This window comes from Heptranchias perlo, chromosome 15, assembly GCF_035084215.1.
Source record: "Heptranchias perlo isolate sHepPer1 chromosome 15, sHepPer1.hap1, whole genome shotgun sequence".
Taxonomy (NCBI): domain Eukaryota; kingdom Metazoa; phylum Chordata; class Chondrichthyes; order Hexanchiformes; family Hexanchidae; genus Heptranchias; species Heptranchias perlo.
Window position 1 is genome coordinate 26,052,060 of NC_090339.1, and position 27,615 is coordinate 26,079,674.

Here is a 27,615-nt window from a genome sequence, read left to right on the forward strand (position 1 = left end):
GGAGAAGACGCGCCGTAAAGTGGTCGCTATGTAAATGACGTAAGTGAAGCGCGTGACTGCGGCCTGTTGTGATACAGAAGCCCTACAGCTGCGATTGAGAGGTGGATACAGTGCAGGGAAAGCCTGGGATAAATCGGGAAATTCTGCAGGCGGGGGATGCCGAGCACAGCCATGAAGAAAAAGGTAAAACCCAACTGTACACTGTTTGGGATTTGGATATAGAGGGATGGGGAATGGGAGGTTAAGAAAGAACAGGACTGCGAGGTTACCAGGGCAACAGAATGAAGGTAACGGGCAACCCCCTCTTCCAGCCTTCCTCCCGCCTTGTAGGGTAACAGTGGAATAAATGTCTTCCCTTATAGCAGTTACCTGGAAGTCAACATTCTTTCTCCAGGGGCATCCCAAGTAGGGTAATTCCAGTAACTTCCTCCTCGCACATCTGATTTGTCATTAAGGCCACTTTCTTTCACTGCTGCAACATAACCTGCCTCCAAAACCGTAATCCATACTTTTATCACGTTGTGGCTGCACTTCTCCATTGCTCTCCTTACCATCCTCCTTTTCTGCTACCATTCAGAAACGATGAGCCACCCAGAATTCTATAGCCCATGGCCTTACCCACACTAAGGTTTGCATCCCTTGCCTGTCCTTGCTAATCTTCACTGGTTTTATATGTTCCAGAGAATGGACTGTTAGGGACCTTTATCCTAACTTAAAATGCCTGAGTCTTGCATCTTTCCTGCTCTCCTCTTTTCCCTCCCCTCCCCTTCCTGAGTGATCTCCAACTCCTTGGCCCTGTATGCACCCTCCAGTCCTCCAACACTGGTCTCTGTCTTTACTGTACTGTTGATGGCTGCTTCTTTACTCTCCTAGTATCCCACCCCTAAAGCATCTTCATCTTGCCACTTCCCTTCCTGCCTTCAAAATCTCCCTATCTGTGTAATCTCCTACAACCCTCAGACCTCTGCACTCCTCCAATTCTGGCCTCTTGTGCGTCTCCGATTTTAATTGCTCCACCATTGATGGCCGTGTCTTCAGTTGCCTAGGCACTAAACTCTGGAATTCCCTCCCTGAACCCCTCTACCCTTCTCTCTTCCTTTAAGATGCTCCTTAATACCTAATTCTTTGACCAAGCTTTTGGTCACCTATCCTAATACGTACTTATGTGGCTTAGTGTTAAATTTTTTTTGATAACGCTCCTGTGAAGCGCCTTAGGACGTTTTACTACGTTAAAGGCACTTTATAAATTCAAGTTGTTGTAATGAACCTCGTCTTTGTCCCCACTTGGCTCCTCTCTGTATCATATTCCCTTGTAAATTCCCCCTCTCCACTTGCTATCCAGTAAAATGTCCTCAGATGCCTTATAAAAATGTAAATTATTATAATGGATCCAACGGCATATGGTAAAGGTTGACCTTACTGCTGATCATCCCCGCCCCCCGTGTGAGAACTAGGGTAATGACTTCACCCCCCTCCCCCTCATATCTAAGTATTTCTGTAACACAAAGAACCTGCTGTTAGTGTTGGAAATAATTAAACTCTCCTTGAGAAGAGATTTTGCTGGGTGTCTTTAACAATATGTGCTGGTAATGGTGAAGCTAAATGTCAGCCCTCCTGTATGCAGTAGCAGTGTGCTTCAGCCATTACTGTATTTACAGACTTTCCCTGGCATCAGAGATGTTCTTGGCCAGCTTGTCAGTTATCCCTCCTTTTCTCCACAATTTTTTGCTGGTGTAATATGTTTAAACAACTGAGTGGGCCTGGTGCATGACACAGGTCACAAGTGAGTTATGTTTGATTGGTTTCAGATTTTGTTTAAGCATTGTATTGCAGTAGCAATGGTGTAATTTCCTATTTAGCATGGTAGATTAAAATTTTTGCAATTATTGAGATTGAGAAAGAGTTAAGGGGTGGGATGGCACAGCGATAAGACATCTGTGCTGTGATTTTAGTTCTTTATGTTGGCAAAAAAACTAACCAACTGGCCTCAGAAGAGAGGAAAGCAGTGAATGGAAAGAGAAATAGCAAACAAGAGATGATCAGAAGATCAAAGAAGAAATGCAGAAAAACAAGCAATGGAGAAAGACGAACAGAAACAGAGAGAAAGGTGAATTTAAGTGATAAATAGAAACAGTGCAGGTGGAAGACATTTTTTATTTTAGAGGGAATGTTAATGAATATTTCAATTTATTGTAATGTTTGGGGTTGTAGCTTTTCTTGGTTTTGTTTGGTGCTGTTTTAATTAGCAGAAGTGACAGCAGGAGTATGTTACCAGGTCATGTGATTGTGTGACTGTCAAAACTAATCCAGGAATAAAGTGGTATTGCACTCCTAAGGATGAAGAAAGAGGAAAAACTGTAGGTGCAGATCATCTTTATTTTAAGACAGGTTTATCAGTGCCAGGTGCATGGTATTCCCATTGCCCATGGCACCTGACCATGTTAAGTAGCCGAATTGCATTCATCTGTGTGTGACCTGTACGTGACTTTTCATAAGTTCTGAGAGCTCCCATCAAAGGTAGTGCAAGATGTGGTCCTTCGACTTACTGGCCCATTAAGCACCGTTGGCATATGGCAAAAAAAAATAGTAAAAGCAGCGCTTGTAGATTGCAGGCTTCAACTTCTAAGGGGGAAAAAAAGGCATGAGTATAAAATAGAGAAACCAGTTCTATACACATGCTGACTTTTTCCACTAACAGCAGACAGGTGTTTTTGGGTGCCTGCAACACGTAGCAGTGTTGCTATGTAACCTATTTAGGAATAACATCTCTCGCGCATTACCTCTGGTGAGGCAAAAATAGCGAGAATGCATTGCCAGAAACTGGATTTCTCTGTGACGCAACTACATTAGTGATTACACTTCAAAAGTAGTTCATTGGTTGTCAAGCGCTTTGGGATGTCCTGAGGTCATGAAAGGCGCTATGTAAATTCAAGTCGGTCTTCTTTCTTTATAGGTTCTAGTACTTTGCTGCAGTTATTTTTTGACAAACTAATAGAACAATATGTTGAGGAACCAAGTAGGGAACAGGCTATTTTAGATCTAGTATTGTGTAGTGAAACAGGGTTAATTAGTAATCTCATAGTTAAGGATCCTCTGAGGAGGAGTGAGCATAATATTATAGAATTTCATAATTGAGTTTGAGTGTGATGTAGTTAAGTCTGAAACCAGAGTCTTAAATTTAAACAAAGCCAATTACGTAGGTATGAGAGGCGAGTTGGCTAACGTAGATTGGGAAATTAGATTAAAAGATATGACGGTAGATAAGCAATGGTGAACATTTAAAGAAATAATTCATAATTCTCAACGAATATACATTCCCTTGAGGAATAAAAACTTCACGGGAAAACTGATCCAAACGTGGCTAACTAGTGGTTTTAAGGATAGTATTAGATTAAAAGAAGAGGCTTAAAATGTTGTCAAAAAAATTAATAAGCCTGAGGATTGGGAGGGTTTTAGAAATCAGCAAAGGATGACCAAGAAGTTGATGAGGGAGAAAATTGAATGAGTAAACTAGCAAGAAATATACTAGATTGTAAGAGCTTCTACAAGTATGTAAAAAGGAAGAGATTAGTGAATGTAAATGTGGGTCCCTTAGAGGCAGAGACAGGAGAAATTATAATGGGGAACAAAAAAATGGCAGAGATGCTAAACAAATATTTTGTATCTGTCTTCATAGTAGTAGACAGAAACATACCGGAAATAGTGGGGAACCAAGGGTCTAATGAGAGTGAGAACTTAAAGTAATTAAGATTAGTAAAGGAAAAGTACTGGAGAGTTTAATGGGACTAAAAGCTGACAAATCCCCTGGACCTGATGGCCTACATTCTAGGGTTTTAAAAGAGGTGGCTGCAGAGATAGTGGATGCATTGCTTTTGATCTTCCAGAATTCCCTAGATTCTAGAATGGCCCCATGGATTGGAAGTTAGCAAATGTAACCCTGCTATTCAAGAAAGGAGGGAGAGCGAAAACATGAAACTATACACCAGTTAGCCTCGCATCAGTAGTAGGAAAAATGCTAGAATCTATTATTAAGGATGTAGTAAGAGGGCACTTAGAAAATCATATGATTAGACAGAGTCAACAGAGTGTTATGAAAGGGAAATCATGTTTGACAAATCCATTAGAGTTTTTTGAGGGTGTAACTAGCAGGGGAGATAAGGGGGAACCAGTGGATGTAGTGTATTTGGATTTTCAAAAGGCACTCGATAAAGTGCCAACAAAAGGTTGTTAGACAAGATTGGGGGTAATATATTAGCATGGATTGAGGATTGGGTAGCGGACAGAAAACAGAGAGTAGGAATAAACAGGTCATTTTCGGGTTGGCAGGCTGTAACTAGTGGGGTGCCACAAGGATCAGTGCTTGGGCCTCAGATGTTTACAGTATGTATCCAAGTCATTGATATATTACACTTGGTCCCCTCATCTAAGTTTGCTGACATTACAAAGCTAGGTGGGAAAGTAATCTGTGAGGAGGATACAAAGAGGCTGCAAAAGGTTAAGTGAGTGGGCGAGAAGGTGGCAGATGGTGTATAATGTGGGGAAATGTGAAATTATCCACTTTGGTAGAAAGAATAGAAAAGTAGAATATTTTTTAAAAGGTGAGAGTCCAAGAAATGTTGGTAGTCAGAGGAATTTTGGTGTCCTTGTACACGAATCACAGAAAGTTAACATGCAGGTACAGCAAGCAATTAAAAAGGCAAATGGTTTGTTATACTCCAGCCCCCTTGCAATAAAGCTAAGAGTGAGGGGGTCATGCTGCAATTATATAGGGCTCTGGTGAGACCACACCTGAAGTACTGTGAACTGTTTTAGACTCCTTACCTAAGGAAGGATATACTTGCCTTAGAGCAACAAAGGTATGCTAGATAGATTCCTGGGATGAGAGGGTTCCCCATGAGGAGAGATTGAATAGAATGGGCATATACTCTCTGGAGTTTAGAAGAATGAGAGGTGATCTCATTGAAACGAATAAGATTCTGAGGGGGCTTGACCGGGTAGATGCTGAGAGGCTGTTTCCCCTGGCTGGAGAGTCTAGAATTAGGGGCCATAGTCTCAGGATAAGGGATCGGCTATTTAGGACTGAGATGAAGAAAAATTTCTTGAGGGTTGTTAATCTTTGGAATTCTCTATCCCAGAGAGCTGTGGATGCTCAGTTGTTGAGTATATTCAAGTATCAGATCGATAGATTTTTGGACACTAAGGGATTCAAGGGATATGGGGATAGGGTGGGAAAGTAGAGTTGAGGTAGAAGATCAGCCATGATCTTACTGAATAGCGGAGCAGGCTCGAGGGGCTGTATGGTCTACTCCAGCTCCTACTTCTTAACCGCATCTTTTAAACAAAAGATTTCATATCATTGCAAAGCCAAAGGAGGAATTAAATAGGAGAGAAATATTTTCTGCAAATGATTTTAAGAACAATTGACCCAAATGGGAACAGAAGTTGAATTTCCCTTTTCTCTCCATTCCTCCCCTTCTTTTCATATCATGGAAAGGGTAAAAGGCCAGTCCTAACTTCAGTTGAAATTGCAACTGCAATGGGTGCTTTAATCTTTATTTATCTGACCAGTGTGGATTTTATCTGTACAAGTATGTGAAGGACATGTAGATGTTGTAATGTTGCTCTCAAAACACTTACTTATATATAGTGTTGATGGTATCTCCCCTCTCTACCCTCTATAATTAACTTTAAAGAGCATCTGTCCTAATAATAACTGTATGTTGCTCTGTCATTAGAATGTATTGTAACATTACTGCACAACCCCATCAGATTCAAAGCTTCTCGCATAATAGTGAGCTGCCACCTTCCTGATTCTGTGCATACTATTGTCCATTGGAGAAGTGCTGAGTGTTAGATTGTGGCAGGTACTGTATTAAGAAGCAATGAGACCCCAATCCTCCTTGCCTATCAGCAGTCTACTGCCAGTAGCAATTGCGTAGCTTCTCTGATCCTCCACAACTAGCTGATGTTTGAATCCATTTGCTAACGTTCAGCCAGGGACCCTGAAAGCCTTGCATGTTTTGTTAATTAAAAAGCTCTTGTGGTTTAGTCAGATTTGTAATGGATATATTGACTTTAGCAAATCAACGAAGAGTTAGTAAGTACTGCTGCGTTGAGTCAATTGTGGACCAAATCACTTTAGGCAAGACCACTGTTTTTATAGTGACTGAATATGTCACAAGAACTTGCATTTATATAGCGCCTTTAACATAGAAAAAAAGTCCCAAGGTACTTCACAGAAGAATAATCAAAAAAGAAATGGTTGCTGAGCCATAGAAGGAGATATTCAGAGGGATGACCAAAGGCTTGCTGAAAGTGATGGGTTATAAAGAGGGCTTTAAAGGAGGAAAGGGTGGGGCAGGGGTTTAGGGAGAAAATTCCAGAGTTTAAGGCCTAGGAAATTGAAGTCATGGCCACCAAAGCTTTATGAAGGGATGGGGATGCACAGGAGACCAGAGTCAGAGGAATGAACAGTTTGGGGGTGAAAGGGGATTGTAGGGCTGGATGAGGTTAGAGATTCGGAGGAGCAAGGCCATCAAGGGATTTAAACACAAGGATGAGAGTTTTAAATTTGAGGCATTGGGGGACCAAGAGCCAATGAAGGTCAGTGAGGACAGGGTTGATGGGTAAGCAGGTGGTTGTGGAGTAGGATAAAGACTGCATAGTTTTGGATGAGCTGAAGTTTACGGAGGGTGGTAGGCCAGTCAGGAGAGCATTGGAATAGTCAAGTCTGGAGTTTGACCCAGCAGATTGGAAGGTAGCAAATGTAACCCCGCTATTCAAAAAAGGAAGGAGAGAAAACCGGGAACTACAGGCCAGTTAGCCTGACATCAGTCATTGGGAAAATACTGGAATCTGTTATTAAGGAAGTGGTAACAGGGCACTTAGAAAATCATATGATCAGGCAAAGTCAACTTGGTTTTATGAAAGGGAAATTGTGTTTGACAAATCTTAGTTTTTTGAGGATGTAACTAGCAGGATAGATAAAGTGGAACCAGTGGATTTTCAAAAGGCATTTGATAAGGTGCCATATAAAAGGTTGTTACACGAGATAAGGACTCATGGGGTTGGGGGTAATATATTAGCATGGATAGAGGATTGGTTAATAGACAGAAAACAGAGAAGGGATAAATGGGTCGTTTTCTGGTTGGCAGGCTGTTGCGAGTGCTGTGCTGCAAGGATCGGTGCTTAGGCCTCAGCTGTTTACAATCTATATTAATGACTTAGATGAAGGGACCGAGTGTAATGTAAGCAAATTTGCTGACAACACAAAGCTAGGTAGGAAAGTAGGCTGTGAGGAGGACACGGAGTCTGCAAAGGGATCTAGACAGGTTAAGTGGGCAAGAAGGTGGCAGATGGAGTATAATGTGGGGATATGTGAGGTTAATCATTTTTGGTAGGAAGAATAGAGTGTTTTTTAAATGGTGAGAAACTATTAAATGTTGACATTCAGAGTGATTTGGGTGTCTTCGTACAAGAAACACAAAAAGTTAACATACAGGTACAGCAAACAATTAGGATGGCAAATCGCATGTTGGCCTTTATTACAAGGGGGTTGGAGTACAAAAGTAAGGGAGTCTTACTACAATTGTACAGGGCTTTGGTGAGACCTCACCTAGAGTGCTGTGTACAATTTTGTCCTCCTTTTATCTAAGGAAGGATATACTAGCCTTCAAGGTGGTGCAATGAAGGTTCACTAGATTGATACCTAGGATGAGAGGGGTTTTTTTTATATTCGTTCATGGGATGTGGATGCCACTGGCAAGGCTGGCATTTATTGCCTATCCCTAATTGCCCTTGAGAAGGTGGTGGTGAGCCGCCTTCTTGAACCGCTGCAGTCCGTGTGAAGAAGGTTCTCCCACAGTGCTGTTAGGAAGGGAGTTCCAGGATTTTGACCCAGCGACGATGAAGGAACGGCGATATATTTCCAAGTCGGGATGGTGTGTGACTTGGAGGGGAACATGCAGGTGGTGTTGTTCCCATGTGCCTGCTGCTCTTGTCCTTCTAGGTGGTAGAGGTCGTGGGTTTGGGAGGTGCTGTCGAAGAAGCCTTGGCGAGTTGCTGCAGTGCATCCTGTGTATGGTACACACTGCAGCCACAGTGCACCGGTGGTGAAGGGAGTGAATGTTTAGGGTGGTGGAAGGGGTGCCAATCAAGCAGGTGCTTTGTCCTGGATGGTGTCGAGCTTCTTGAGTGTTGTTGGAGCTGCACTCATCCAGGCAAGTGGAGAGTATTCCATTACACTCCTGACTTGTGCCTTGTAGATGGTGGAAAGGCTTTGTGGAGTCAGGAGGTGAGTCACTTGCCACAGAATACCCAGCCTCTGACCTGCTCTTGTAGCCACAGTATTTATATGGCTGGTCCAGTTAAGTTTCTGGTCAATGGTGACCCCCAGGATGTTGATGGTGGTGGATTCGGCGATGGTAATGCCGTTGAATGTCAAGGGGAGGTGGTTAGACTCTCTCTTGCCTGGCACTTGTCTGGCATGAATGTTACTTGCCACTTATGAGCCCAAGCCTGGATGTTGTCCGGGTTTTGCTGCGTGCAGGCTCGGACTGCTTCATTATTTGAGGGGTTGCGAAAGGAACAGAACACTATGCAATCATCAGCGAACATCCCCATTTCTGACCTCATGATGGAGGGAAGGTTATTGATGAAGCAGCTGAAGATGGTTGGGCCAAGGACACTGCCCCGAGGAACTCCTGCAGCAGTGCCCTGGGGCTGAGATGATTGGCGTCCAACAACAACTTTCATCTTCCTTTGTGCGAGGTATGACTCCAGCCACTGGAGAGTTTTCCCCCGATTCCCATTGGTATACCGTTTTGGATACTGTTATGGGAGATGGCTCACCAGGGGAAGGTGGCAGCGGCCAGGTTCATGGCACCGTGGCTGGCTCTGCTGCACAGGAGGGCAGGGAAAAGAGTGGCAGAGCTATAGTGATAGGGGACTCGATTGTAAGGGGAATAGACAGGCGTTTCTGCGGACGCAACTGAGACTCCAGGATGGTATGTTGCCTCCCTGGTGCAAGGGTCAGGGATGTCTTGGAGCGGCTGCAGGACATTCTGGAGGGGGAGGGTGAACAGCCAGTTGTCGTGGTACATATAGGTACCAACGATATAGGTAAAAAACGGGATGAGGTCCTACAAGCTGAATTTAGGGAGTTAGGAGTTAAACTAAAAAGTAGGACCTCAAAGGTAGTAATCTCAGGATTGCTACCAGTGCCACGGGCTAGTCAGAGTAGGAATGACAGGATAGCTAGGATGAATACGTGGCTTGAGAGATGGTGCAAGAGGGAGGGATTCAAATTCCTGGGCCATTGGAACCGGTTCTGGGGGAGGTGGGACCAGTACAAATTGGACGGTCTGCATCTGGGCAGGACTGGAACCAATGTCCTAGGGGGAGTGTTTGCTAGTGCTGTTGGGGAGGGTTTAACTAATGTGGCAGGGGGGTGGGAACCGATGCAGCAAGTCAGTGGGAAGTAAAATGGTGACAGAAACAAAAGGCAGTAAGGGAGAGTGTACAAAACATGACCGGACAGATGGTCTGAGAAAGCAGGGCAAAGACCAAGGGAAGTCTAGATTAAACTGCATTTATTTCAATGCAAGAAGTCTGATGGGTAAGGCAGATGAACTCAGGGCATGGATGGGTACATGGGACTGGGATGTTATAGCTATTACTGAAACATGGCTAAGGGAGGGGCAGGACTGGCAGCTCAATGTTCCAGGGTACAGATTCTATAGGAAAGATAGAGCAGGAGGTAAGAGAGGAGGGGGAGTTGCGTTCTTGATTAGGGAGAACATCACGGCAGTAGTGAGAGGGGATATATCCGAGGGTTCGCCCACTGAGTCTATATGGGTAGAACTGAAAAATAAGAAGGGAGAGATCACTTTGATAGGATTGTACTACGGACCCCCAAATAGTCAATGGAAAATTGAGGAGCAAATATGTAAGGAGATTACAGACAGCTGCAAGAAAAATAGGGTGGTAATAGTAGGGGACTTTAACTTTCCCAACATTGACTGGGACAGCCATAGCATTAGGGGCTTGGATGGAGAGAAATTTGTTGAGTGTATTCAGGAGGAATTTCTCATTCAGTATGTGGATGGCCCGACTAGAGAGGGGGCAAAACTTGACCTCCTCTTGGGAAATAAGGAAGGGCAGGTGACAGAAGTGTTAGTGAGGGATCACTTTGGGACCAGTGATCATAATTCCATTAGTTTTAAGATAGCTATGGAGAATGATAGGTCTGGCCCAAAAGTTAAAATTCTAAATTGGGGAAAGGCCAATTTTGATGGTATTAGACAGGAACTTTCAGAAGTTCATTGGGAGAGTCTGTTGGCAGGCAAAGGGACGTCTGGTAAGTGGGAGGCTTTCAAAAGTGTGTTAACCAGGGTTCAGGGTAAGCACATTCCTTATAAAGTGAAGGGCAAGGCTGGTAGAAGTAGGGAACCTTGGATGACTCGGGAGATTGAGACCCTAGTCAAAAAGAAGAAGGAGGCATATGACATGCATAGGCAGCTGGGATCAAGTGGATCCCGTGAAGAGTATAGAGATTGCCGGGGTAGAGTTCAGAGAGAAATCAGGAGGGCAAAAAGGGGACATGAGATTGCTTTGGCAGATAAGGCAAAGGAGAATCCAAAGAGCTTCTACAAATACATAAAGGGCAAAAGAGTAACTAGGGAGAGAGTAGGGCCTCTTAAGGATCAACAAGGTCATCTATGTGCGGAACCACAAGAGATGGGTGAGATCCTAAATGAATATTTCACATCGGCATTTATGGTTGAGAAAGGCATGGATGTTAAGGAACTTGGGGAAATAAATAGTGATGTCTTGAGGAGTGTACATATTACAGAGAGGGAGGTGCTGGAAGTCTTAACGCGCATCAAGGTAGATAAATCTCCGGGACCTGATGAAATGTATCCCAGGACGTTATGGGAGGTTAGGGAGGAAATTGCGGGTCCCCTAGCAGAGATATTTGAATCATCAACAGCTACAGGTGAGGTGCCTGAAGATTGGAGGGTAGCAAATGTTGTGTCTTTGTTTAAGAAGGGCGGCAGGGAAAAGCCTGGGAACTACAGACCGGTGAGCCTGACATCTGTAGTGGGTAAGTTGTTAGAGGGTATTCTGAGAGACAGGATCTACAGGCATTTGGAGAGGCAGGGACTGATTAGGAACAGTCAGCATGGTTTTGTGAGAGGAAAATCATGTCTCACGAATTTGATTGAGTTTTTTGAAGGGGTAACCAAGAAGATAGATGAGGGCTGTGCAGTAGACGTGGTCTACATGGACTTTAGCAAAGCCTTTGACAAGGTACCGCATGGTAGGTTGTTACATAAGGTTAAATCTCACGGGATCCAAGGTGAGGTAGCCAATTGGATACAAAATTGGATTGACGACAGAAGACAGAGGGTGGTTGTAGAGGATTGTTTTTCAAACTGGAGGCCTGTGACCAGCGGTGCGCCTCGGATCGGTGCTGGGTCCGCTGTTATTTATTATTTATATTAATGATTTGGATTGAGAATTTAGGAGGCATGGTTAGTAAGTTTGCAGATGACACCAAGATTGGTGGCATTGTGGACAGTGAAGAAGGTTATCTAGGATTGCAACGGGATCTTGATCAATTGGGCCAGTGGGCCGATGAATGGCAGATGGAGTTTAATTTAGATAAATGTGAGGTGATGCATTTTGGTAGATCGAATCGGGCCAGGACCTACTCCGTTAATGGTAGGGTGTTGGGGAGAGTTATAGAACAAAGAGATCTAGGAGTACAGGTTCATAGCTCCTTGAAAGTGGAGTCACAGGTGGATAGGGTGGTGAAGAAGGCATTCAGCATGCTTGGTTTCATTGGTCAGAACATTGAATACAGGAGTTGGGATGTCTTGTTGAAGTTGTACAAGACATTAGTAAGGCCACACTTGGAATACTGTGTACAGTTCTGGTCACCCTATTATAGAAAGGATATTATTAAACTAGAAAGAGTGCAGAAAAGATTTACTAGGATGCTACCGGGTCTTGATGGTTTGACTTATAGGGAGAGGTTGGACAGACTGAGACTTTTTTCCCTGGAGAGTAGGAGGTTAAGGGGTGATCTTATAGAAGTCTATAAAATAATGAGGGGCATAGATAAGGTCGATAGTTAAAATCTTTTCCCAAAGGTAGGGGAGTCTATAACGAGGGGGCATAGATTTAAGGTGAGAGGGGAGAGATACAAAAGGGTCCAGAGGGGCATTTTTTTCACTCAAAGGGTGGTGAGTGTCTGGAACAAGCTGCCAGAGGCAGTAGTAGAGGCGGGTACAATTTTTTGTCTTTTAAAAAGCATTTGGACAGTTACATGGGTAAGATGGGTATAGAGGGATATGGGCCAAGTGCAGGCAATTGGGACTAGCTTAGTGGTATAAACTGGGCGACATGGACATGTTGGGCCGAAGGGCCTGTTTCCATGTTGTAAACTTCTATGATTCTATGACTTCAATTTTACTAGGGCTCCTTGGTGCCACACTCGATCAAATGCTGCCTTGATGTCAAGGGCAGTCATTCTCACCTCTGGAATTCAGCTCTTTTGTCCATGTTTGGACCAAGGCTGTAATGAGGTCTGAAGCTGAATGGTCCTGGCAGAACCCAAACTGAGCATCGGTGAGCAGGTTATTGGTGAGTAAGTGCCGCTTGATAGCACTGTCGACGACACCTTCCATCACTTTGCTGATGATTGAGAGTAGACTGATGGGGCGGTAATTGGCCGGATTGGATTTGTCCTGCTTTTTGTGGACAGGACCTATGAGGAGAGATTGAGTAGAATGGGCCTATAATGTCTGGAATTTAGAAGAATGAGAGGTCATCTCATTGAAACATATAAGATTCTGAGGGGCCTTGACAGGGTAGATGCTGAGAGTTTGTTTCCCCATGCTGGAGAGTCTCGATCTAGGGGATTCGAAGGATATGGGGATCGGGTGGGACAGTAGAATTAAGGTCGAAGATCAACCATGATCTTATTGAATGGAGGAGCAGGCTCAAGGGGCCGTATGGCCTACTCCTGCTCCTATTTCTAATGTTCTTATGGAGGTTGCAAAGGCATGGATAGGGGTTTCAGCAGTTTATGGGCTGAGGTGGATAAAGTTATGGAGGTGGAAGTAGGCAGTATTAGTGATGGAGAGTATATGGGTTGGAAGCTCACCTTAGGGTTGAATAGGATGCCATGGTTGCAAGCAGTCTGACTCAGCTTGAGACAGTGGCCGGGGTGGAGGGATTGAATTGGTGGCAAGGATATGTAATTTGTGGCGGGAGCAAAGACAATGGTTTCAGTCTTGGGTGGTGGAGAGGTAGAGCTGGTGGAAGCTGATATCATCTCTTTGGATGATGTTGCCAAAGGCCAGCACATGGATAAAGATGCATCCTTGGTAAATGTTGCCTTCAAATGGGAAATTCCCTCTTAACCGTGTGCATGCGTGCATGTGTCCATCCAGACCAAGCTGCACCCTTAAACAATGCAACTTTGCCTGCATATTCTCATGTTCTTTCTGTGATGTAAATTGCAAAGTAGATCATTCGTGCCAGGTTGAAAGACAGTGGACCAGAATCAGATGCTTATGCTGTTGAGTGGCATGTTAGAGTTTGCCCATTGACTTTACAGTGCTGTTGCTGTTCTTTCACTAGGTGCTGTTGATGGGAAAGAGTGGGTCTGGTAAGACCAGCATGAGATCCATTATCTTTGCAAACTACATAGCCAGGGACACACGGCGCCTTGGAGCTACAAGTAAGTATTGTGCGAGATCAGACCTTGGAGTGAGAGAAAAATTTAAGACTAAAATTGCGTTAATCATTTGTAGTGTCTTTTAGCAGTGGCTCTAAATGAAATTCAGTTAAAAGAAAGTTAAAGTTTATAGAGGCATTTTTTTAAACTACTGTTTGATATTCACCCTGATTTGCATTATAGATCTAATGCAATACTTTTAATTCAAAAGCAGCCACTTGGGTATATCAAGAAGTTGTAGAACTTGCTAGTTTCAAATGGCTTTTTGCAGCAGCTAATGCAAAATCGTAAGGGGCTCTATGATAGTACATTAGATAACATAATAATGATTTTCGTGTTGCGGAGTCTGAAATATCTCTTGTTCTCTTTGTAGTTGATGTGGAACATTCACATGTCCGATTCCTGGGGAATCTAGTCCTGAATCTATGGGACTGTGGTGGGTAGGTGTTTTATTATACAATCAATAATAGGAAGTTAAGGGAGCATTTCTGCTCCGTCTCTCTTCTTTCCTCTTCCCCCCCCCCCCCCCCCCCCCACCAACCAATAGCAGCACGAAAACAACATACTGATAGGAGAGAGACCACATTCCTCAGCTTACTGTTTGCAATGCCACGGAAGATTGGCTAGTATGTAATAAGAATTTAACATTAATGCTGGCTACACAAGATATGAAATGCAAGGGAAGATCTGGAACTTATTTGGACACTTCAGATTAAAATAAAGAAAGTAGGGAAGTTTGATACACAAATGGAATTCAACACATACTGGGGAATGTTGAGCTGCTGCAAAGTAATTTCCTCCCTGCAAAAACAGATGGGCAATGCATACATTGCACCATTTTAAACACTAGAAAAAGTGAAATACATGTTGAGTACTGTAATGCGATATGTATGTAATGGGTAGAGGCTGTTATCTAATCAAAATGATTAAGATAGTTTATTTGTAGGGAAGTGGATGCCTGAGAATAACATTGTTTTGGCTTTGTTGAAGAGTTTTTTTTGTAATGGCACATGACTGATATTGGGACTTGCTTTACCTTTGATGTGTGATGAGGTCCTCATTGAAGGAATACATTAACATGTTAATTACTCAAATATTATTGAGTGCTCACCTGCAGTTAAGAATCCAATTAATAGCCAATAATATGGAACTGAATTAAACTCTAAATCTTGTGATCTTAATGTTTAGCAATTAGGGATGGGCAGTAAATGCTGGCCTCGCCAGCGATGCCCACATCCCATGAACGAATTAAAAAAATGTTCATGAATCATTCTGGTTCAGCAGTGGCAGTTTATGCCTTTAATAACTTTACTAGCTTGTAATCTCTCCTGTTTCTGTAAATAGGGTATAATAGAATTTCATATCTTGTGTAGCCAGCATTAATGTTAAATTCTTATTACATACTAGCCGATCTTCCGTGGCATTGCAAACAGTAAGCTGAGGAATGTGGTCTCTCTCCTATCAGTCTGTTGTTTTCGTGCTGCTATGTCACTCTCTCTCTTTCACTTTCATTTTCTCTTTCTCTTTCACTTTCACTCCCCCCACCCCCCACCCCCCCCCCTCACTCCCCTGACCACCCCCTTCCCTGTGCGAACTTACAATGGGAAAAAGTTAACGCAAGTGTGATGAAGTGATAGTGAGAATTAAGATTTTAGAGACAGGAAGTGCATGCAGACATAAGTTATCTAGATATTCAGGGAAGCTTTCAATTGTGTTTACCAAATAATCAAAGGTGGGAGGGATGGATGAGAGTACCATTGTTTGCTTCATCCTTGGACTATTGTGGCTTGCTTTTTTTTAGACCAATGGAGTGACTAATGGACATATCTTTTTTTAATCTCAGCCAGGACACTTTCATGGAAAACTACTTCACCAGTCAACGAGACAACATATTCCGCAACGTGGAAGTGCTTATTTATGTCTTTGATGTGGAGAGCCGTGAATTGGAGAAAGATATGCACTACTACCAGTCATGCCTGGAAGCAATTCTTCAAAACTCTCCTGATGCCAAAATCTTCTGCCTTGTCCACAAGATGGATCTTGTACAGGAGGATCAGCGTGACCTGGTAAGCTGAGATTAGCTGCCCATCTTGTAACGTTCTGCTAAAGCAGGACAGTATTTTACACACTCAACACTGGGTAGTGCAAGAGCTAGCACCTTTTGGGGCTTAGGTTTCAATTTACCATGTATTAATGGCATGTAGTGTTCTTCTTTGTGACAACTATAAAAGTCCAATGTGCAATGAGCTTGGTAGTTCCAACTAATTTTAATGGTGTAGGCCCACAGCACAAAACTTTCTATAATTCAACACAAATAGGAGCTAAGTTGGTGGTTTCACTTAAATGCTAGAAAGATGGCTGGTGCCGGAAATGGGAAATGTCATAATAGTGCTCATCTGCAGTTAGGTTTTAGGCTCATTGTTAGGGAAGTGAGAACCTTTGTGAATGTACTATATGCTATGGCTGACCTGGGAGTACTTGAAGTTACCACTGGATGTTGGAAATTGAAAAGACTTAATTCTTTCACTGATCCCTCAGCTTCATGAGCAAATGAATTTGCCAGAATACAATTTGGCAATGATGTGGCTCTAGTGCAGCATTGAAGAAAATTAAACTTTCACAAAACAATAGTTAAATGCTCAGCTGATCTTTAATTTTTATATCTGAGATTGGTAGATTTGCTTAAAGACTAGCATTGCAATTGCCGAGTGTAAATTTTACATTAATCCCTCAGTTGGGACAGAGAAATTATAGAATCATAGAATCTTACAGCACAGAAGGAGACCATTCAGCCTGTTGTGCCTGTGCCGGCTCTTTGAAGGTGTTGTCTAATTTAGTCCCACACCCCAGCTTTTTCCCCTAACCCTGCAAATTAGTCCTCTTCAAGTACATGTCCACTTGCCTTTTGAAAGTTCCTATGGAATCTGCTTCCACCACCCTTTCAGGTAGTGTATTCCAGATCTTAACAACCATCAGTGTGGAAAAAAAAAATCCTCATTTCTCCTCTAATTCTTTTGCCAATTGTTTTAAACCGATGACCTCTGGTTACCGATCCACTTACTAGGAGAAGTTTCTCCCTATTTCTTCTATAAAACTCCCTCATTATTTTGAATACCTCTATCTGGTCTCCCCTTAACCTTCTCTGCTCTAAGGAGAGCAATCCCAGTTTCTCCAATCTCCAATCTCTCCACATAACTGAAGTCCCTCATCCCTGATATCCTGGTAAACCTCCTGTCCAAGAGCTTACCATCCTTCCTAAAGTGTGGTGCCCAGAATTTTGCCACACAAGCCTCCAGCTGAGGCCTAACCAGTGATTTGTAAAGGTTTAGCACGACTTCCTTGTTTTTGAATTCAGTGCCCCTATTTATAAATCCGAGTATCCCATACCCTTTCTTGACCACCTTATCAACTTGCCCTCCCACCTTCAAAGATTTGTGAATATGCACCCCAGGTCCCTCTGCTCTTGCACCCCCCTCAAAATAGTACCATTTAGATTATAAAATTAGATTAAAATAGACACTTCGGTTGAAGAGCTAACATGCATAATGGGGCTAATGACCTCCTTATGTGTTGTATGTTCCATGATTGAGTTGTTCAAAGTATGTCCAAATTTACTTTAATTTCTTGGTTATACTTAAAGATTTTTAAGGAGCGTGAAGATGACTTGAGGCGCCTATCCCGTCCTCTAGAATGTACCTGCTTTCGAACCTCCATCTGGGATGAGACCTTGTACAAAGTAAGTTTGCTTTAAAGTGACACGAAATGCTCACGGGGCATGGTTCAATAAGAAATTTGTTTTTGTTTTTGCTGTGTGTTTTTTAAAGAATGCTATGTCCCATCAGCCTGTGGTGCTTTACCATGCTGCCCCTAAACATATTTCTTGAATTCGGACAAATTCAAACTGATTTTAATGTAATGAAAGATTTCAAAAAACTTAATGTAGTAAAGAGGGGAGTCAGCACAGAACACACAAAACATTTTACCAATTTGAATCTATGGGGAAAGATTGTAATGTTATGCGTCATAAACGAGCACAGCACAGTTCGCCTCTCCCTCTAATGCAGTAAAATGTTGCTTTCTCTTCCACTCCCCTAACTGCTGCACTACTACACTTTTGTGATATGTAGCTGAACTGCTGTGAAATAAATTGGAAAAAGCTCTGTGTTTGGAAGCAGTCCACGAAATCTGTATGGAGATTCTCTGTCTGATCAATTTCAGAGGTGAAATGATGGTGGACAGCACAGGTTGGGTTGCATCCTTCAGACTCTGTGGATGAGAAGTATTCAGACTGCAACTGTCAAAATACTCCAGTACTAGCTTCATTCACACCTGACACAGCCTTAATTTATTTGATAATACCAGCAAAGCTCATTCAGCTTCATAGTTAACTCCAGATTCACACACACAGCACTGCTATTCACAGATTTTCTTTTTAATGGAAGATCATCTGATCTTAGTCAGGGTGGTTTCCTCCTGCCCCAGCCCTGAACTCGCATCTTTCTCTTGTTGCTCTCCTATGGGGTTAGCCATTTAAGACTGAGATGAGGAGGAATTTCTTCACTCAGAGGGTTGTGAATCTTTGGAATTCTCTACCCCAGAGGGCTGTGGATGCTGAGATGTTGAGTACATTCAAGGCTGAGGTAGATAGATTTTTGGACTGTAGGAGAATCAAGAGATACGGGGATCAGGCAGGAAAGTGGAGTTCAGGTCGAAGATGATCTGATTGAATGGCGGAGCAGGTTCGAGAGGCTGTATGGCCTACTCCTACTCCTGTTTCTTATGTTCTCAGGTACTGTCCCCTACCCCTTCAAATCTGCTATCATCACCCCCTCCTCAAAAAAAGCCCACTCTTGACCCCTCTGTCCTTGCAAACTACCGCCCCATCTACAACCTCCCTTTCCTCTCCTAAGTCCTTGAACGTGTTGTCGCCTCCCAAATCTGTCCCCATCTTTCCCACAACTCCATGTTTGAACCCCTCCAACCAGATTTCCGCTCCTGCCACAGCACTGAAATGGCCCTTATCAAAGTCACAAATGACATCCTATGCGACTGTGACCATGGTAAACTATCCCTCCTCATCCTTCTCGACCTGTCTGCAGCCTTTGTTATGGTTGACCACACCATCCTCCTCCAACGCCTCTCCTCCGTCATCCTGTTGGGTGGGACTGCCCTCACCTGGTTCCGTTCCTATCTATCCAGTCGTAGCCAGAGAATCACCTGCATTGGCTTCTTTCTTCCTGTTCCCACATCGATGCCTCTGGAGTCCCCCAAGCATCTATTCTTAGACCCCTCCTATTCCTCATGTACAAGCTGCCCCTCAGCGACATCATCTGAAAACACAGTCAAGTTCCACATGTATGCTGACGACACCCATCTCTAACTCACCACCACCTGTCTTGACCCCTGCACTGCGTCTGGTTTGTCGCACTGCGTCTGGTTTGTCACACTGCTTGTCCGACATCCAGTACTGGATGAGCAGAAATTTCCTCCAACTAAATATTGGGAAGATCAAAGCCATTGTCTTCTGTCCCTGCCACAAACTCCATCCCTCTCCACTGCCTGTGGCTGAACCAGACCATTGGCAATCTTGGACTCTATTTGACCCTGAGATGAGCTTCCAACTCTGTATCTGCTCCATCACCAAGACCGCCTACTTCCACCTCCATAACGTCGTCCATCTCCACCCCTGCCTCAGCTCATCTACCGCTGAAACCCCCATCCATGCCTTTGTTACCCCTAGACTTGACTATTCCAATGCTGACTCAGCTGGCCTCCCACCTTCCACTCTTCATATACTTGAACTCATCCAAACCGCTGCTGCCCGTATCCTAACTTGCACCTAGTCCTGTTCACCCATCACCCCTGTGCTTGCTGACCTACATTGGCTCCCAGTCTGGCAATGCCTTGAATTTAAAATTCTCATCCTTGTTTTCAAATCCCTCCATAGCCTTGCCCCTCCATATCTCTGCAACCTCCTCCAGCCCTCCACAATCTCTGTGTTCCTTCAATTCTAGCCTCTTGCGCATCCTTGATTTTAATCGCTCCACAATTGCCTGCCGTGCCTTCAGATGTCTAGGCCCTAAGCTCTGGAATTCCGTTCCTAAACCTCAACACCTCTGACCAAGCTTTTGGTCATCTGTCCTAATACCTCCTTATGTGGATCGGTGTCAAATTTTGTTTCATAACGCTCCTACGAAGCGCCTTGGGACATTTTACTATGTTAAAGGCACTATATAAATGCAAGATGTTGTTGTAGTAGTGGTGCTACAGTTAGCTTCAGTGCTCCTGTCTAGGAAGAGAAACAATTAGCAAAGGTTCTTGGTCCTGATCGCTATCCAATAACTCCTATTGAAAAGCACACTTGTGTGGATATCATGTAAAAATGTATTGGACTTGGTTTGACATAGGCCTGTGACTGATTACCCTGCCAACATTCAGCACCTTCTGCAGAGGACAAAAGGAGGGAACATAGGTTATACAAAAATTAAGATTGAAAGGCAATCATAACTCTTCACCACCACCATCATCAAAAAAGATGAGTGTTTTCATGTTTATGAAGAGCACTATCTTTTGTTAGCAGGGAGATAGTTAATTTAATATCCTCTTAAATAATGCAATAAAAAATCTAATCCTAAATAATGCGATAAAATCTGTTCCAAATGGTGGAAGTAGTATTTTACATCTTTTTTCAGGTGTTTTCATTAAGCCTTTTGTGGTGTTTTCTAACACTCGTGATATTTACTTCTCTTAGGCTTGGTCAAGCATTGTGTATCAGCTGATCCCTAACGTACAACAACTGGAAACCAACTTGAGGAACTTTGCTCAGATTATTGAAGCTGATGAGGTCCTACTGTTTGAAAGGGCCACATTCCTAGTAAGTGCTGTAGATTTTATTATTTTTCTTTCTCGTCTCCTGATGGTGTTGACTTACACTGAGGTGTGGATCCTCTGGTGCTGGTTACCTCCTGATATCTCACTTAAGTGATCATTCTTCGTGTATGAGCCTGGAGAGTGAGTGTTGGTGGACTATGGAGTCAATCTACCATGGTGGCATTTAAATTTGTGTTCTCTGGTTTAGTCTTTGTATTGTTAGCTCAGTAACATAACTACTACACTACTTTGCCCAGATAAGTGAATTTGTTTTTACTCCTGTGTTTAATTTGGCTCAGACAATTTGGTTCAGTGACTTTGTTAAGCTGAGTTTTTCTTCATGAGGTCACCTTATAGCCATGATTCAGTAGAAATTCCTTTTTTTAAAAAAAGACCTTAGTTACAGAGGAGGATTTTAACCTTCTGGCAGCACATTTCTTGTGAAAGAGGTCCTGATTTAGGTCTTGATCTTTTTAATAAAGTGGATTTGAACGTTCTTACAACATTCGTAAAGTTTCTTGGATGATGGCATAACACAAGCTATGATTACATTTAAATATTTGGTATGTATAACCACAAGACACATTTCCCCATGTTTTGCTACACAGTAATATCTGTAAAAAGGGAGTGACATCCACTGAATGCAATGTATGCAGATCAATTTGCAAGTGGGAAAAAAACATGTTAAAAGCAAAGAAGGAGTTGCTCTACAAGCAACAAGGAATTAAAGCATTGGGAAGGACAGGATCCACTCCCAAAAAACTATGCATTTTTCCTTGTGTTGAGATTAACACATATGGTGCATTACAGATTGCATAGTGCTTGCTGATATTATTATCCTAATACAGTTTGGATAGTAATGCTCACTGGAACTAGCAGTTCTTGAGAATGCATGAATGTGTTGTGGGAGGGAGGGTGGAGAACAACGCTGTCTTTCAGTGTTGGAATTTTAATAAGGGCTTCACAAATCTCAGTTTGAGAGTATGTTATTGGGGCAGAAATTTGCATTCTATTATTTTGGACTATTTATTTTGGGTCGAAAAATAGCTGATGTCAGAGTGCACGTTGTTCAGTTAGAACTACAGAAGCCTGATCCTTGTACTTAAATCCTGGGAAATGAGGAAGCTTGAATGAAATGTACAAATTTTCATCTGTGGGATTTTGACTAATTCCTGTTGCTTCTGGCAGAGCTGCCTGTACTTGTGTACAAACTCTGAGGCCTACAAGGCCCATTGTGCTGTAACACTCTAAAACAGACAAAAATCTCAACACAAGGAAAAATGTGAAATATTTTGGGAGTGGATCTTGTGCTTCCCAATGTTACCTGTTTTAATTCCTTGTTGCTTGTAGAGCAACTACTTATTTTCACTTGCTTTTAACATGTTTTTTTCACATGCAAATTGACCTTCACGCATTGTATTCAGTGGATGTCACTCCCTTTTTACAGATAATACTGTATAGCAAAACATGGGGAAATGTGTGAATTAATTCTTGTTTATCCATACCAAATATTTAAATGTAATCATGGTTTGCACACAGTTCCATTTTTCATTCTGGTGTTGTATTGTTGTATACTTCAGTACACTGATCACAATAACTGGATATGGGTGTGTTTGATATAAAATGATTCCTTTCAGTCATTTTTTTAAAATCTCGATTCATTTGCTTGTCCTTAATGAGGTGTCCTGACAATGATACATTTTATTTTTCTCCTTTTTTCAGGTGATCTCTCACTATCAGTGCAAAGAACAGAGGGATGCGCACAGATTTGAAAAAATCAGCAATATAATTAAACAATTTAAGCTAAGCTGCAGGTAAACCTCTTAAATTCCTGCTCTTCACAGAAATATTGTGCTAATCAAAATGAGAGATATCAGTGCTAGGAATGAAGCACTGCTTGTTTGTCAGTACGGAGAATTCCTAAGTGAAGTATAGCATTGATTAGATACAGGATAAAGCTCCCTCTGAACCATCCAACAGTGCGCCTTACTTTCAACCTCTCAAAATCTGCCCTGCTACATCAATGTAACATTTCTATTTTCTGTAGCAGCTATCATTATTTCCTCTGTGTGTGTATGTATCTACCAAATTAAGATTGAATATGGGTATTTTTTTCTGTTTAGGTACTGTTGAAACTACTGCAGCTGAAACGAAGATGTTTGCAATCCATATTCTGACTTGACAAGAATGCACAATAATGCCTTAAACCTGGTCTTGATTAGTGATTGGGTCCTGGGACTGACTGTCCTGAGCCATTGCTTCAGTGAGACCCTATTTGTTGGAGACGTGCTGGTCACAAATATAAATGGGGTCGAGTTTGTAGAGGTTATTGCATTCATTGTCCTTGGTGTTGCAGCATTTAATTACTAATATGTTTTGCATACTGCTCTCTCTCTATAGTAAACTGGCTGCATCTTTCCAAAGTATGGAAGTTAGGAACTCCAATTTTGCAGCATTCATTGATGTCTTCACATCTAACACGTATGTGATGGTAATCATGTCAGATCCCTCTATACGTAAGTAGTCAAAATTCTTTCCAATTTGTTTCACTTACTTTATGCAGATGGTTAAATCCTTCACGATATTCCTTTATTTGCTGTAAGTGACATGATACAAGATTATTTTGTAACCAGTTTGGATGACTGATGCAAGCTAACTCAATATGGTGAGGTATGAGCTGCAACTTGAGGTTAAAAAAAAGCTTTGGACGGATGTATATTTACATAAATGGCCTGATTTGCTTGCAGCTTAATTTGCTTTCACTAAGATTTGAAAATAAGTACTGGGATTCAGGAGACTGAGGTGTTAGAAGAAATTTTGACTAGGAGACAAGCGATGTTACGGAGGTGGAAGTAGGCGGTCTTGGTGTTGGACAGGATATAGGGTCGGAAGCTCAGGGTCAAATAGGGAAATAGGACGATACTAGTGAGTAAATAGGAAAAGAAAGTTTCTGTCCTCTAAACTTCCGTGGATGAATGTGTAGTGGCTGCCAAAAGAACTGTCGGCTCCACGTCTTGGAGTGGCCTGAAGGTGTAATGATAGAACAGTCAGGGAACTTAATGTAAACTGCCTTGAATAGGTGGTAAAGATTTTTTTTTGCATATTCTCTATTTTGTCACATGTGATAACCCATTTGTCTTAAACTGGTTAACATATAAATTAAAATAATGGATAAAGGAATGTCATATGAACTCATTAAGCATTTATCCACTAATTTTGCGAACAGTAACTTCTATGTTTTGATTTCAAAATTAATCATGCAATATAGTAGTTCTCTCAAGTGAAGTGGTGGTCCATTCAGGCTTACAGTTTCAGACTTGCTAAGTTGGAGATGAGTACCATTGTCATTTCCCTTTATCCTTCACCGTACCACTGTTATTCTGCCCTTTCATTAACCAGTAAACTCTTCAAAATTAAAAATGACAGACATGGTGGAGAAGGTTGGTGCTTCGGTCAGTGATGTGACCTAGTGCTCTAACTATTGTATATGGTTTCCATTTGAAAGTAATGAGTTCAGAAACTTGCATACTCTGGAATGACTAAAAGATAAGTAGTTGCTTGGATTACCCTGTCAGTTATTGATAGAGCAAGGCACCTACTGAATGTACCCTTCATGAACCTATTTAATTTGATGCTGCCCCATTGACTAAATTCCAACTCATGAAGTCCTCATCTTTCAGCAAATTACCTTTTAATTTTGAAATTTTTTTTTCTCTCTGCGTACCTTTTCTTGTGTGTGCAATGCACGTGATCTGTGGTCAATAGTGTGGATGAGTAATCTACCTTTTCCCTCCTTCTAGGCCTCTTCCAGTGCTACACTGGAAGTGGCTGCTAGTGGGTGCAAGAATGGCCTTAGAACATAAGAAATAAGAGCAGGAGTAGCCATCCGGCCCCTCGAGCCTGCTCCGCCATTCAACAAGACTATGGCCGATCTTCTACCTCGGCTCCATTTTCCTGCACCATCCCCATGTCCCTTGATGCCTTTAATATCTAGAAATCTATCAATCTCTGTTTTGAATGTACTCAATGACTGAGCCTCCACAGGCTTCTGGGGTAGAGAATTCCAAAGATTCACCATCCTCTGAGTGAAGAAATTTCCCCTCATCTCAGTCCTAAATGGCTACCCCTTATTCTGAGACTGTGACCCTTAGTTCTTGACTCCCCAGCCAGGGGAAACATCCTCCTTGCATCTACCCTGTTGAGCCCTGTAAGAATTTTGTATGTTTCAATGAGATCACCTCTCATTCTTCTAAACTCTAGAGAATACAGGCCTAGTCTACTCAATCTCTCCTCATACGACAATCCCGCCATCCCAGGAATCAGTCTGGTGACCCTTTGTTGCACTCCCTCTATGGCAAGTATATCCTTTCTTGGGTAAGGAGACCAAAATTGTTCACAATACTCCAGGTGCGATCTCGCCAAGGCCCTGTATAATTGCAGTAAGACATCTTTACTCCTGTACACTCATCCTCTTGTAATAAAGGCCAACATACCATTTGCCTTCCTAATTGCCTGCTGCACCTGCATGTTAGCTTTCAGTGACTCATGTACAAGGACACCCAGATCCCTTTTGAATATCAACATTTCCCAATCTATCACCATTTAAAAAATACTCTACATTTCTGTTTTCCTACCAAAGTGGATAACTTCACATTTTTCCACATTATATTCCATCTGCCATGTTCTTGCCACTCACTTAGCCTGGCTATATCCCCTTGAAGCCTCTTTGCATCCTCCTCACAACTCACATTCCCACCTAGTTTTGTGTCATTAGCAAACTTGGAAATATTACATTTGGTCCCCTCATCCAAATCATTGATACAGATTGTGACTAGCTGGGCCCCAAGCACTGATCCCTGCGGTACCCCGCTAGTCACAGTCTGCCAACCTGAAAAAGACCTGTTTATTTCTACTCTCTGCTTTCTGACTGTTAACCAATTCTCATCCATGCCAGTATATTACCCCCAATTCCATGTGCTGTAACTTTGTTCACCAACCTCCTGTGTGGGACCTTATCGAAAGCCTTCTGAAAATCCAAATACACCACATTCACTGGTTCCCCCTTATCTTCTACTAGTTACATCCTCAAAGAACTCCAATAGTTTTGTCAAACATGATTTCCCTTTCATAAATCCATGTTGACTTTGCCAAATCCTATTAATATTTTCTAAGTGTCCTGTTATCACATCCTTTTATAATAGATTCTAGCATTTTCCCAACTACCAATGTCAGGATAACAGGTCCGCAGTTCCCTGTTTTCTCTCTCCCTCCTTTCTTAAATAGTGATTAATTATTGGGGTGATGTACCCCTCCCTGTGCTCATGGGAATCTCTTTCTGTTGTGGCAAGGCTAAAATCAGGAATTCATCAATTTTGAACCAATGAGGACATGAACCCTTCCTACCATCACTCTGACGTAGTATATTGCTCCAACTACTTCTGCGTTCCTTGATTTTAATGATTGTGTGTGTGTGTTAGTTTGCTGTTCTGGTTTTTCAAATATTGAATTAACTGTGTTATCTTCTAAACTCTTCAGCTTCAGCAGCTACACTCATCAATATTCGTAATGCCCGGAAACACTTTGAGAAGCTGGAGAGAGTGGATGGTCCCAAACACAGCCTTTTGGTGCGCTGAAGGACAGCTTGATATAGACTGGATATCAGACGGGTGTATGACGAATTGATATTTCTTGATATAATTCTTTATATCGTGTCTGTTTTTGTGTAATTTGCTGCAGTTGTCACATTTTTTGTGACCTTGAGCATCTTGCCAAGTTATTCGTGTCATCTCCTGAAAGCAGCAGGACCTCTTTATTCCAGACTCTGCTTCAAATCTCTTGCAATGAAACATTTTACCTGGTACAGTAGAAGCTCCATTTTTATGGTAATCCATGCAGGAGCAGAAACCTTTTTGAGGAGTGCTCTGTGGGAGTCTGTAATAACAAGGTTTTTGACTTTAAATTCTGCATGTAAAATATACCCTGTCTGTCTCTTTCTGACCTGACAATCTAACGTGTCCTCTTTCGCCCCTCCTGAAAAAAAAAAGCCCATTTGTGTCTGTGGTGAAAATCCTATCCAAGAGAAAGTGATATCGTTACTCATTAAGAAGACATGGATAATCTCTTCCTGTAATATTTATCCAGTGTAAGTGCTGAAATTAATGGCATGGCTACTTTCTTCCACCCACTCCCCCAAAAAATTGAGTTTCTTTGTGTCTCAATAAAGTAATGTAAAAATTTTTTGCAGTTTACCTGATGTGCTATTTTTCTTGAACCTCCCAAGATCGTAGCTTTTTTAAAGTTGAATTATAGGTGGTCTGTTGCCAGAGCTGTTTGTTGCATCATTACACGTTCTCCTCCATTCCCACAGTTGAGTTTTTTTTTTAACTGGGTTGTGATGAGCTAACGAGACTTCCCCTCTTTTCTTCCTCTCCTCCCTGGTCCTACCGGGCAGGAGAGATGGGAGAAGCTGTGGCCAGTCTTCCTGGACTGCTTTTGCATAGTTCCCAGTAGTTGGTGTGCAGATGTCAAGAGAGTGGATTCTCTGCCTGTTCCCTATTTAAAATAATGCAAATGATTTAATAAAATCTGTTTCAAAATCAAATCATGTTGTGTTGAACTATTTTAGGGTTCCACTACAGTATTCAGTTTGTCAGTTGCTCTTTTGAAAGCTACACCTTTTAGCTGATGGGAAGGTTATGTGCATTTTTGTGTAAATGATTATGTTATGTTTTGTTTTGTTTTGTTTCTGCTGACTTCTGTTCTAAACCTAAATATTAACAGATTGTTAACCCATGTGATTCAGATATTTTGTTTGCTAGTCTCACAGAATTGGTTCTCTGTTCTTCCAGCTGCACATGGTGACAGTCTCTGTTGTGGTCTATTGCATTTTCTCTTGTCCACACCAGCATACAACTTAAATAGGAAAAAAAGGACTTAAATAAAACAAAAAAAATCTTTAAACCATATAATCAGTGAGAGTGAATAAGTGTGAATTTTTT

The 27,615-nt window shown here is 42.2% G+C and overlaps 1 protein-coding gene across 1 annotated transcript; it reads left to right on the plus strand.

The window, feature by feature from the left end:
- The first annotated feature begins 35 nt into the window (after positions 1-35).
- On the plus strand, positions 36-27,218 carry rraga (Ras-related GTP binding A). The gene is made up of 9 exons (XM_067996957.1): positions 36-183; positions 13,651-13,750; positions 14,121-14,187; positions 15,591-15,813; positions 17,388-17,483; positions 20,499-20,621; positions 22,340-22,431; positions 23,018-23,133; positions 26,153-27,218. Exons 1-9 carry the CDS (start codon positions 157-159, stop codon positions 26,248-26,250), a joined length of 942 nt encoding a protein of 313 aa, XP_067853058.1. The 5' UTR covers positions 36-156; the 3' UTR covers positions 26,251-27,218.
- Positions 27,219-27,615: the final 397 nt, after the last annotated feature.